This window comes from Barbus barbus (assembly GCF_936440315.1).
Source record: "Barbus barbus genome assembly, chromosome: 5".
In the NCBI taxonomy this organism is placed as follows: Eukaryota; Metazoa; Chordata; class Actinopteri; order Cypriniformes; family Cyprinidae; genus Barbus; species Barbus barbus.
Window position 1 is genome coordinate 24,938,241 of NC_136733.1, and position 12,301 is coordinate 24,950,541.

The 12,301-nt window shown below is 39.2% G+C and overlaps 1 protein-coding gene across 4 annotated transcripts; it reads left to right on the top strand.

The window, feature by feature from the left end:
- Window positions 1-10,225: 10,225 nt before the first annotated feature.
- Window positions 10,226-12,276, top strand: LOC306869943 (uncharacterized protein). 4 transcript variants are annotated; one of them, XM_079416907.1, is made up of 8 exons: window positions 10,226-10,361; window positions 10,679-10,794; window positions 10,873-10,951; window positions 11,142-11,280; window positions 11,371-11,409; window positions 11,555-11,587; window positions 11,727-11,768; window positions 11,866-12,276. In XM_079416907.1, exons 4-8 carry the CDS (start codon window positions 11,190-11,192, stop codon window positions 11,985-11,987), a joined length of 327 nt encoding a protein of 108 aa, XP_079273033.1. In that variant the 5' UTR covers window positions 10,226-10,361; window positions 10,679-10,794; window positions 10,873-10,951; window positions 11,142-11,189; the 3' UTR covers window positions 11,988-12,276. The 4 variants fall into 4 exon arrangements, with proteins under 4 accessions (XP_079273033.1, XP_079273032.1, XP_079273035.1 ...); XM_079416909.1 differs by having other exon boundaries at window positions 10,227-10,361; window positions 10,728-10,794; XM_079416906.1 differs by having other exon boundaries at window positions 10,679-10,951.
- The last annotated feature ends 25 nt before the right edge of the window (window positions 12,277-12,301 follow it).

A 12,301-nucleotide genomic window follows, 5' to 3' on the forward strand; every position in this document is an offset into this window, starting at 1 on the left:
ATGCGCAAGTTCGATCTCGATATCTCTGCCCGCAAGTGATGGGATCCAAATCGGCAGTGACGGTTTCACTGCTCGCAAATCACCTTAAATGTGGCAGCCCCGCTCTTGGAGAAAGGAACGGTGCAGTCACGGAGCTTAGCAACCGGGTTTGAATGATCCCACGCCGGCAAGAGCCCGCGTGCTAATTCTCCCCCGACACTTTTATCCGCCAGTGTGTTTTACAAGTGAGATTAGCGCCGCTCTTACATCGAGCAGCTCAATCTCTCTAGGTGGATCAGAGTAAGAATGCTGTCACCAATATCAGATCGCTGACAGCTTCGCATTTGTGTGTGCGTCGCTGAGGCTGCGCACACTGAGATAGGCCGCTTTCACAGACACTTTGGTCTGCCAGTGTGTTTTATACGTGAGGATCAGCACCCCTGGCTCTGTCCTTCTAGGTGGATCGGAGTAAGGGCTGTCACTAGTGATTTCACATCGCTGACAGCCTTGGATTTGAGTGCGCCACTTGCATGGGTAACGCCCACGCTGAGGCTGCACTCACTGAGACAGATCGTGAAAGTGTGCGTCTCGCTTTGCTGCGCTCGCGGCTTGCCTTCCTCGACGAAGGCAGCCCTGTCCCTTCCGCTCTCACGTTCTCCCCTCCCAGCTACCTTGGAGGATGAAACAGTGAAGTCACTGTGCTGAGCAACCGGACTTGAGAGGTCACATCCGGCACAGCTCCCGTGCGACCCACTCTCCCCGCATCGCTTTTATCCGCCAGTGTGTTTTACACTGAGGATTAACCCCTTGTTGCACAAGCAGTTTTATCCTTAAAGGCTGATGCGCGCAGAACTTTGATCTGCCGGTGTGTTTACACTTGAGGATCATCAACACTCCTCGTCTATGAGTGGTTTGATTTTTTAGGCGGACTAAAAGAGAATACTGACGGCTTCAGATTAGACACATCTGGACCATGCCCACTCTGACGTTGCGCTAATGGGGGCTGGCTGCTCGCACTGAGAGAGTCTAGCGATGCAAACTTTTGAGAGGAAAAGGAAAGGATAAGTTCTCGCTGAGGCTGGATCTTCATCAAAGTAAGTTTACGCTCGCTCTCCATCGCTCTGTTCAACACTGAGTGGATGGAAATTCTATTCAAGCTGGGCATGTCCTTCTCATTCAGCGCGCACCCAAGCAAACTATCACTGTGATAGAGGACCCGCTAGAGCAATTCTCCTCTCCTCACACTGCAATTGTCAGTTCCCCACCCTGTGCTGTTAACTGCCATTAGTAGGAAAGTAACCGCTTGCAGTTTGGCTTTTGGCTTGGAAAGCCATCCCCGGCGTGTCAAGCTGGATTCTAAAAAAATCCATGGAACGAGGTTTCTCGCTTCAGTTCGCTCGCAGGTCACCTCGCTTCAGAGGTATTATTCACACTTCAATACCGGACAACACATGTTTTTCGGTACGGAGTACATACACTGCTTGCAATGGTGCCGTGAAAACAGTCCCCTTAGTGAACAGCGAGTCGGGCTATTACAGCCGATACTTCCTTGTTCCCAAGAGAGATGGCAGGCTCAGACCAATTCTGTATCTCAGACGTCTGAATCAGGCTCTCATACGACGGCTGTTCAGAATGTGTACTTTGAAACAGATCCTCGCGCAAAAAAAGGGTTTCTGTCTGTGGATCTGAAGGGATTACTTTCATATCCGAAGACCGCCCCGTCACAGACCATTTTTGAGATTCGCTTTCGAGAGAGTGGCCTACCAGTACACGATCCTTCCATTGGACTGTCTCTGGCCCATGCACTTTTATAAACTGCGTAGACGTGGCTCTTTCCCCTTTGAGACAGATGGTAATCCGCATACTGAACATACGCATACTGATTCAGAACGGCAATTGATCGCTCACAGGTCATTGTTGCTCAACCACCTAGAGTGTTTGGAGTTGAAATGCGAGCTTGGATAACACCAGAACGCTCCCTGACTATCCAGTGAGCGGCGGCATCTTTCAAGCTGGGGGCTTTGCGTCCCCTCAAAGCATTTCAGAGGATGCTCAGCCTTATGGCTGCCTCCAGCTCAGGCTGGGGTGCTCTGTACGAGGGCAACCCGGCGTACAGCTCCTGGTCGACCTGGGGGCCCTCCCTTTGAGCCACTTCAACAGCTGGCTTAAGGGTCATGACTCTCAAAACTGCTTTGCTTTTTGTGCTAGCGTCCGTCAAGCGAGTAGGTGACTTGCAAGCCTCTGCAGTTCTTCAGCCGTGCAGCAGCTATGTACCGAAGATGCTCTCAACTCCGTTTAGAGCCCAGGTTAAGGATGTTTCCCATGGAAAATTGTAAATGTAAAGGATGTTTAACAAGTACTGCACACACTGGTACAATTTAACATAGGCAAGGAACTACTGTCAAAGCCAAGCAACAGAATAAAAGATGCTTGAAAAGCTGTCTGGTAGTGTTAATATATTATGATGTTCAAAACAATCAGTTTTGAACATTGAACGGATTTCAGATGATTACATCCTTTCGTAATTTAGCAATTTACATGCTTCCATATCTGAGATTGGTTTAAGGTAATCATGTGACATTAACTTGTTGGGGTCTGAGGGTGTTTTGGGGCCCTTCAGAAGTTTTCACTTGCCCTTACATTTGTGCTTTTTTCAGTTGTTTATAAACATATTAATGGCTAAAGTCTCATTTCACTGTGTTGAGCACAAATTGTGCTAGAATAATATGCAATCAACATGTATGTACGTACGTGCTTGCATTTTTGAGAAAATTATGTTTATGCATGGTTAATAAAAATATATATTTTAAAGTCACTGAAATAAGGTCAGAAAACTCTTACTAAATATATATTCACAAGACTTTTGAGTATTGGATGTTGTAGACTAGAAAGTTTGCTACAAAAAGATGTGTCAATGGCCATAAATATTGATGTGAAGTCAAGTCAAGTCAATATTATTTGTATAGCGCTTCTAACAATGCAAATTGTGTCAAAGCAGCTTTACATCGGCTTGATATAAAGCTGGGTGGCTTTATATATGCTTTATAGTATTTAGACGGGGAAATAGTTTGTCGAAATAGTGTCATTCTCCTCTGGCCAGACAAAATCAGCAGTTTAAATCTAGGCTAAAGCAGAATCAGATTGTGCAAAGGACTCATCTGGTTCCTGTGATCTTGTCCCGATGGCCGTCTTGGAGACAGGGTCTTCACTGGGGATCAGTCTCTGGGGCTCATCTAGGTGTCCTGGCTGTAGAGGTCATCTCTAGGTGCTGATCCACCATCTGATCTGGATACAGTCTGGATCTGGGTGGCTACGGTGACCTCGGAATAAGAAAGAAACAGACTAATATTAGCGTAGATGCTATTCTTCTAACAATGTAACAAGTACATCAGGTGTTTTGGGAAGTGTTCCCGGTTCCGGTTGACCTAATTAATGCAGCCTAACAATTCTTTAACGGATTTGAATTATAGAAATGCGATAGTGTATTATGTGTAAGCCAGGTTAAAGAGATGGGTCTTTAATCTAGATTTAAACTGTTAGGTAGATTGTTCCAGAGTTTGGGCACTAAATAGGAAAACGATCTCCCGCCTGCAGTTGATATGCTTGACACCTGGGCATATAAAGATCCAACCCCCTAATGGACCTCTCAAGATGGAAATGAGAAAGAATGTTAGGAGATTTTAAAAAAGCAGATGTTTTATTTGCAATTTATTTACAAAGTAAATAATGCACACTAATAAAAATATAAATAATGAGTGTCAGAGGCTTATTTTTGAGCACATTGTTGCACATCCTTGAGTCATTTTTGGAAACAGTTCCTCTGCAAATGATGAACATCACATGTCTGGCATGTGTCCTGTCTTTCACCATGCACTGCTTTAAAGCACACAGAACCGGTAATGCAGCCACATTCCTAAGAAAAAGTAAATGATTGTTAGCATATATTGTGCAGAATGCAATACCAGTAGCACATATGCATAACCCATAGGCAAATAATAAAAATACTAACATATAGCCTACTTAAAATAAATACTCACCACAACCACCAATGGTATGGTATTAGTAAAACTGTGCTCAGTGTGCCCCCAAACCATGGTCACTGCACGCTTACTATAGTAAAACCATGCTAAATTTTCCTAAGGAAAGACTGACACAAAATACTGAACGATGAAACGATGTGCTCCGCTGGATGCAGACTTCGCTCTTCACAATGCTAATTTTCAGGATCACGACCTTTATTTCAAAGTGAAAGTTTGTTTTTCTCTGTATAGGACCGTCTGTTGATCGACCGCACGTGTGCAATGATCCAAACGCGCAGGCAAATCGATAAACTTGACGATGAACGCTTTGCTGTCCCATTAGGGGGCATTGACGTATTGCACACCCACACTACAGGGAGCCACTGCAAAGGGATGAAAGAGCTGCATGAGGCTCGGGAGCCGTGGGTTGCTGACCCCTGCCCTAACCAGAAGTGCAACCCAAAATTCAAAACGACTCATCAGGGGCAGGTTCAAGCTCACACCGGTGCACAACGTTTTGTTACGGTTTCCGGGTTGAACAACATGTTTCCTAAAAACCGTGTGCAATGGTGTTTGGTGGGTGTGTCAAAAATGTCAGCCCAATCAGCAACAACATGGATATAAACCATGCAGTATTAAAGAGACCGCTTGCACAATGGGTCCAAGTGTCCATGGGTCCATTTACAAATGTGTCCGCTGCAGCTCGGTATACGCAACAATTGAAGATTTAAGAAGACCTGTTTGTCGAGCCTATTTTGCAGTATTAAACATGTATTTATCCCGATTTCATCAGGCTACGAAAATTCTTCAAAGATAACACAAAAAAGGACCTTCTCAGCTGCCATAGTTGCAACTCTTGTGTCATCAGGCTAGGAATAAGCTGGATAAAGCGCTACATAAATAAAGGTGACTTGACTTGAAAATAAACAAGAAAAAACAGTTGTTTTAACAAGGAAATGATTTGGAAATATTAACCATTCCTATGTTTCAGTTCCATAGAAATTAAGTCTCTAATTTTACCAGTTTGATTTTATCACTTTGAATCTTAATTTGAATAATAATTCCACCAGGTAAGTAATATCAGGTAAGTGTTACCTCCTTGTTCTTGTATGTGTGGTATGACTCCTCCTTGGTAGGCAGGACTGCTGAGAATGAGCAGCACCTGCAAGTGCAGGTGCAATGGAATGAGAACGGGCAGAATGGGCAGCACCTCTCCTGGATTTTGTCTCACTCGCATTTTGTTTCCACATCTCCACAGCTTTTTCTGGAATTGGAATTCATCTTTGTTGAATCTCATTTAAAGATATCTGTAATTTAGAGCTGTAGTCCGTAAGTTTTGTCTCTTTGTCGCCATCTCTGTTTGAAAACTTGGAATTGTAGCTTTGTGCGGAATTATCTTGCTTGCGTGGGCTGCCAGCACAGCTCCAGGGCAGATGAATCTAATGTTTTGAGGTGAATGTGTAGCTGTCAGTCATGTTTACTGTAGTCATGGTTACTTCGCAATCACAGATTCTAGCCTACGTCTTGGAATGTATAACCCAAATAAGAATTTTTCAGCCGTAAACCTTATCGGGCATGGTTACACACATAATGAGAGCAGCTTCTTAGAGAGTAGAAAGGCAGACTAAAGCCATAATCAACTTATTCTCTAACATGCATAAATGTAACTTTGATTAATAATTATTCAAGAAATATTGTAATTAATATTATTATGAATGCCATTGTAGATCTGCCATCCACTCCTTCATGACCAACTGAGGAAAAAATGCATTACCATAAATCGCGCTACCAATGGGGATTAAATCTAAAGATCAGTTAGCTCGTATGTGATGGCCGAACCTGAGGCCACACATTGATAAGGGTAACTCTGCACTCATGCATCCATAACGCATATATTTTTCCTCCCATTTCGTTATATATTCATTTACATATTTGAATAATTTTCTTACTGCGTTTATTTTTGAGTTTATAATGTAGGTTTACGTCATATGAAATAAAAAAATGCTACACAGATTTTGTTTGACATAGTAATACTTTATTCAGTTTAGTGCTTCGTTTGTTGGTTTGGAGTGCACACTTACTAGCATGTGTTATGCTATTCTTGACTTCTTATATTTGTTTCTATTGAGTTTAAGTTACCGTAAGGTGGAGTGGAGCTGAGATGTTTGGCGGTGGTGTGCATGTCCATCTGTTGCGGCGGTCTTGACTGGCAAAAGGCTGAGGGCCGTGCCCGTGCAGCATTACAGATTTACGGCTTGAGGGTGCCTCTCGCCGATACCAACTAAATCTACGTCATGGGGGGGGTGAAGGAAATAGACTTTGATTTTGATTGATTTTCTTTCCCCTTATTTATTATGATTAATATTTGTTGTTTGTATTAATATTTTGGTTTTGTTTATGTTTACTTTGATTAGTTGGATTGTAAATGTATTTATTCCTTTGTAAAATGTTGATTGCATGTTTGCCCTGTCTTGTTTAAGTGAGCTCACCGTTTGTCTTAAATACCTGTCTGTTGTCAGTTAGGAGGTCAGTTTTGTTCTGTTAAGTTCTCCTTAGTTTCTCTTTATATTGAGTTAAAGTTTGTTTTGACCTCAATTACTCCAGTCTAGCTAGATTGTTTATTAGACCAAGTTGATATACACTGAACAAAATTATAAACGCAACACGTTTTTGCCCCCATTTTTCATGAGCTGAACTCACTAAGACTTTTTGTATGTACACAAAAGACCTATTTCTCTCAAATATTGTTCACAAATCTTTTAGAGTGGCCTTTTATTGTGGCCAGCCTAAAGCACACCTGTGCAATAATCATACTGTCTAATCAACATCTTGATATGCCACACCTGTGAGGTGGATGGATTGTCTCGGCAAAGGAGAAGTGCTCACTATCACAGATTTAGACAGATTTGTGAACAATGTTTGAGAGAAATAGGCCTTTTGTGTACATAGAAAAAGTCTTAGATCTTTGAGTTCAGCTCATGAAAAATGGGGGCAAAAATAAAAGTGTTGCGTTTATAATTTTGTTCAGTGTACTTTTGTATTTCTTTAGACTTTTTTTTTTTTGATAAAATTCATTTTTTTGGAATCTACCTGGCATATAGTGGCTTCCTCACATCATGTCACATCAAACCGTGCAAACTATTAATATTGTTATACTTTATTCGCAAATTATTAATGTTAACAACATCAGCATTGCGTGACTATGAGTATAGTGTGTATTAGCATGTAGATTTCAATTTCTGTACAGTCTAATCTCTAATTGTCGTACCATTAGAATTTAATTTTAAGAAGTTATTTTAACCCAAAAAGCAAACTATGCTCCTTTTGAACTGGTTTTCTTTGAAATACAAATTTTGTGTAATCCCAGGCTGCGCAATCTGTAATCAGAAGCACATTTACAACTGGAACATAATATCAACAAGGTTGATTCAACAAGGTGCTGAAAGCATTCTTTAGAAATGTTGGCCCATATTGATAGGATAGCATCTTGCAGTTGATGGAGATTTGTGGGATGCACATCCAGGGCACGAAGCTCCCGTTCCACCACATCCCAAAGATGCTCTATTGGGTTGAGATCTGGTGACTGTGGGGGCCATTTTAGTACAGTGAACTCATTGTCATGTTCAAGAAACCAATTTGAAATGATTCAAGCTTTGTGACATGGTGCATTATCCTGCTGGAAGTAGCCATCAGAGGATGGGTACATGGTGGTCATAAAGGGATGGACATGGTCAGAAACAATGCTCAGGTAGGCCGTGGCATTTAAACGATGCCCAATTGGCACTAAGGGGCCTAAAGTGTGCCAAGAAAACATCCCCCACACCATTACACCACCACCACCACCAGCCTGCACAGTGGTAACAAGGCATGATGGATCCATGTTCTCATTCTGTTTACGCCAAATTCTGACTCTACCATCTGAATGTCTCAACAGAAATCGAGACTCATCAGACCAGGCAACATTTTTCCAGTCTTCAACCGTCCAATTTTGGTGAGCTCGTGCAAATTGTAGCCTCTTTTTCCTATTTGTAGTGGAGATGAGTGGTACCCGGTGGGGTCTTCTGCTGTTGTAGCCCATCCGCCTCAAGGTTGTGCGTGTTGTGGCTTCACAAATGCTTTGCTGCATACCTCGGTTGTAACGAGTGGTTATTTCAGTCAAAGTTGCTCTTCTATCAGCTTGAATCAGTCGGCCCATTCTCCTCTGACCTCTAGCATCAACAAGGCATTTTCGCCCACAGGACTGCCGCATGCTGGATGTTTTTCCCTTTTCACACCATTCTTTGTAAACCCTAGAAATGGTTGTGCGTGAAAATCCCAGTAACTGAGCAGATTGTGAAATACTCAGACCGGCCCGTCTGGCACGAACAACCATGCCACGCTCAAAATTGCTTAAATCACCTTTCTTTCCCATTCTGACATTCAGTTTGGAGTTCAGGAGATTGTCTTGACCAGGACCACACCCCTAAATGCATTGAAGCAACTGCCATGTGATTGGTTGATTAGATAATTGCATTAATGAGAAATTGAACAGGTGTTCCTAATAATCCTTTAGGTGAGTGTGTATGTTTCATGTAATCAGCTCTTCTTTAAAATTTAATTATTTGAACATTATAAATTAATGTAAATAATTTGTAAATATACACACATAATTAATGACACAGTTAATCTGCAGCAAAACAGAATTTGAACCGATATAAAGATTTATGGCATGACGTTTTATTAACTTGGTTTTCTATGCTGCTTTCAACAAACGAGCACATAAATGCTCTGTTTCTGAATCATTTAACTATGGTGTTACAGGTCAAGAAAATAACGCCTGTGAGCCTGTCTATGGTAGCTTTTCAGCTCATAATAACTGTTTTTGTTTGAAATCTCTACAATTTGACTTACTTGTACACTAAACTTGTCAGAGACTATAGTCAAACTTGTAATTTGTCAGAGACTATAGTCAAATGTTTCTATTACATTTTTGCAGAGAACGCCTCCCAAACAACGTTCACTAACAGAGCAAAGTGCACTAATAAAATCAGTAAGTATAATCTTTACATTTGTGACTATAGCTGAAATCATATCGGGAGTACGCATTGTCACATGTCTTGTGTAATTTCACTATGAAAAATATGTAGATGTTTGTTGATAACTTGGAAACTAACTTTGATGAAAATATATTAGTTTGTACTTCTATAGTGGGAAATGTATCATCTATCAAACTGATTAATGTTATTTAGTGATTTTCATTAGGCTATTTATTTAACAGTCAGAAGAAGGGGAAGTTAAACTAGAAGATAAAAGAAGTTTTATTAAATCATTGTTTTTCTTTTTCTGGATTTTACATATATAAATGTAAATATCAAAGCCAAACATATTCAAAACATACACAGTTCAGATGATTATTTCTGGTGGAGGGGTGATGTTAATGTTAATGCTTGTGGAGAAATAAGAAATGTCTCCATTTGGGATCACTTTAATATCTTCATCTGTGGGGCCACTAGAGGGCAGTGAAACGTTTTTGAAATTCGACCAATCACAACTAAAGACAGACACAAATATGTCTCTTATGTACCTCCATAGCTCAGGTTCTCTTTAATCATCTCCATCAGACCTGTGGTCCTTTAACTTATATTAACTTAATAAAATAATACTTGTCTTATTAAAAATCAAATCAAATAGGCTATTGTTAAAAGAGTACATTTTTTTTCTCATGTCAATTTTATAGATTGCACAGAAACTATTGGTTGAGAACTGAACCAAGCTGGACAATGACATCACTGAACAACGATGAATTGACTTTAACTGAAAAATTGATCATTTACTATTGTCCTCTTTTTAGAGCTGCTTTACAGCTGAATTAAATTTTGTTTTCATTATTGAAACATTATTTTCCTGTTTAACACTGTAAAGCTGCATTGACACAATCTGTATTGTATAAAGCTCTATATAAATAAAGGTGACTTGACTTGAAAATATTTATTCCTAAAGATAGTAAATGGTTAAAGAAGTAAATTATATTAATACAATCTTATTTCTTTCAGGCTAGTAAAAAACTGAAAATGTTGAAGTTCAGTTCAAAAAGCCACCTTAATACTTCAGTGGTTTTGTGTGATAGTAAAGATCGTAAAGTTCATACAAACACACACCTGAGCACAGTAACTGTCTTCTGGACACTGGCCAAGTAGGTAGAGCTAGCAGGAAATGACGGCAGAAGACACTTGTCCAAGCCTCTTTACCATACACAAAGCAGAGTGAATTGTTTTAAGGCTTGCATCATATGCTTCTGATGTTTATCTGGGAAAAAAAAGATACATTTTTTCTATCTGTGTTGAGCCGTGGGTATTTTTAATCTGCATGTTTCATCTCTAAATGGTAAGGTTTATTTTTGGTTAAATGTATGGTTTCAATCAGTCATTTTGAGTTAACTCTAACTTTCATGTTACAAGCAAGCAGAATGTAACAGTGTGTTGTGGTTTCTGTTAACATTCATTTAGAGGATTTACTAATTAAATATAAAATTCTATAAAAAGACTCAGTCTGAGCAGCATGTAATTATTTAAAGTTTGCTTATACAAACTGTAAAACAGCAGGAAGCTCAGCAAACATCATCACGGTGCAACATTAGATTAACCTGTGAAGTGCAGACGGAAACTTGTGAACATCGTGTGTTTACTGTTGTGGTTTTTCAGGTTTGAGCAAAGAGATGCTCTCTTGATTCTTTGAAATGGCTCTTTTCAGACAAGACGGCACATCGGAGATGTCACACCAGTGCAACTGTGTCTAATTTTAGAGAACAGTCTAAAAGGTGAAGTAAAGGTTTAAGATAACAAGATGACCTTCTCCAAATGATATGACTAAACTACTCTTCCTCTATAATGTGTAGCAGTGGCATATGGGCCTGTACCACTGTGAACTGTTGAAGACTTTAACTATTAACCATCAGGACACTGGAATTCACACACGTGAGTAAAAACATAAAAATGTCCACATTTTTCAAAGACATATACTGTAGTTTTGTATATTTTATTGTGTCCTGACACTTAAACTTTTGAAATACTTAAATACAATTTAATTATAAAATTATACCGTATCTCCAGTTAAAATTAGACATGTGTTTTTCTTTTTACACGTTATAATTGTTCTTGCTGAAAGGCAGAAGAATTTGTACAAGGTGAATCGGAAAGCTCATAGGACACAGTGATGTCTTTCTGGCCCTTCGTAGCAGGAGGAGCAACTATTATTATTTTTCTTCTTATTGTCACGGTGTGTTGTATTGTTCTTAAACGAAATAGTAAGTATATCAAATCAGTTCTGAATAAATTATAAATATACAAGTTTTGCATGCTCAATAAAGCAACTTAATCTCTTTTATTTTTTTCAGAAACCTCAGATCAACCACATTATGCAAACAGCCAGCAGGGTAAACGCTTTATTTATATTCACAGCTCAGCTATGATGCATGAGACCATTTTCAAAAACACATGGTCTCATGAATCAAGTCTGTTTCAAGTTTTAAAAGTGAAAATCCAGTTTCAAACATTTTCTTTCTTTCATTGTGATGACAGTTCGAGGAGCCAGCAAAGATCAAATCATCTATGGTAGGTATTTCTTGTACACAATCTTTACACAAATAATAGTAGGTTATAATACTAATATTTGATATACAGACCAAATTAATGTATAAAAATGCTGTAAGTAAAACATTAATACATTGTAGTTATTCCCTTTCTGCTACAGAGAATGATCATGAGTTCAAAAAAAATATCTCCAAAGGAAAAAGTGAGTATATAATTTAAAAATATAAATAAATAAGTAATAATAAAACCTGAATCGCTTTCATTATTATTATTATGTCACTATTTATTTATTTTTGCAGGACAGTTTTCATCTGTTTACATTAATAGGCCTGAAAATAAGGTTGACATTTATGCGAACAGTGCACAAGAAGATGAGACGTATGCAAACTGCACTGACAATGATTATGAAAATGTGGAGTAGTCTGCTAAGAAGACATGACTGAAGTTCTTTATTCCTCATTCGGTTTTTCATTCATTGTCTTTTTTTGCACAGTAGCCTACTATGTGGATTAATGATATAGGCTAAATAACCATTTCAAAATTATTCAGGTAACACACATAAACTGAAAATAATCTGTTATTATGGAATGATCTGTGACCATTTAGAATGACAAAAAAGTCTTTAGTCCTCCAGTATATTTGACTATTTTGTCAAAAATTACAGTGTCTTCTTCACAACAGTGAATAAAATTTTTTACTTTTAAAATATTCCTCTTTGCATACTCTGTTTAGTAG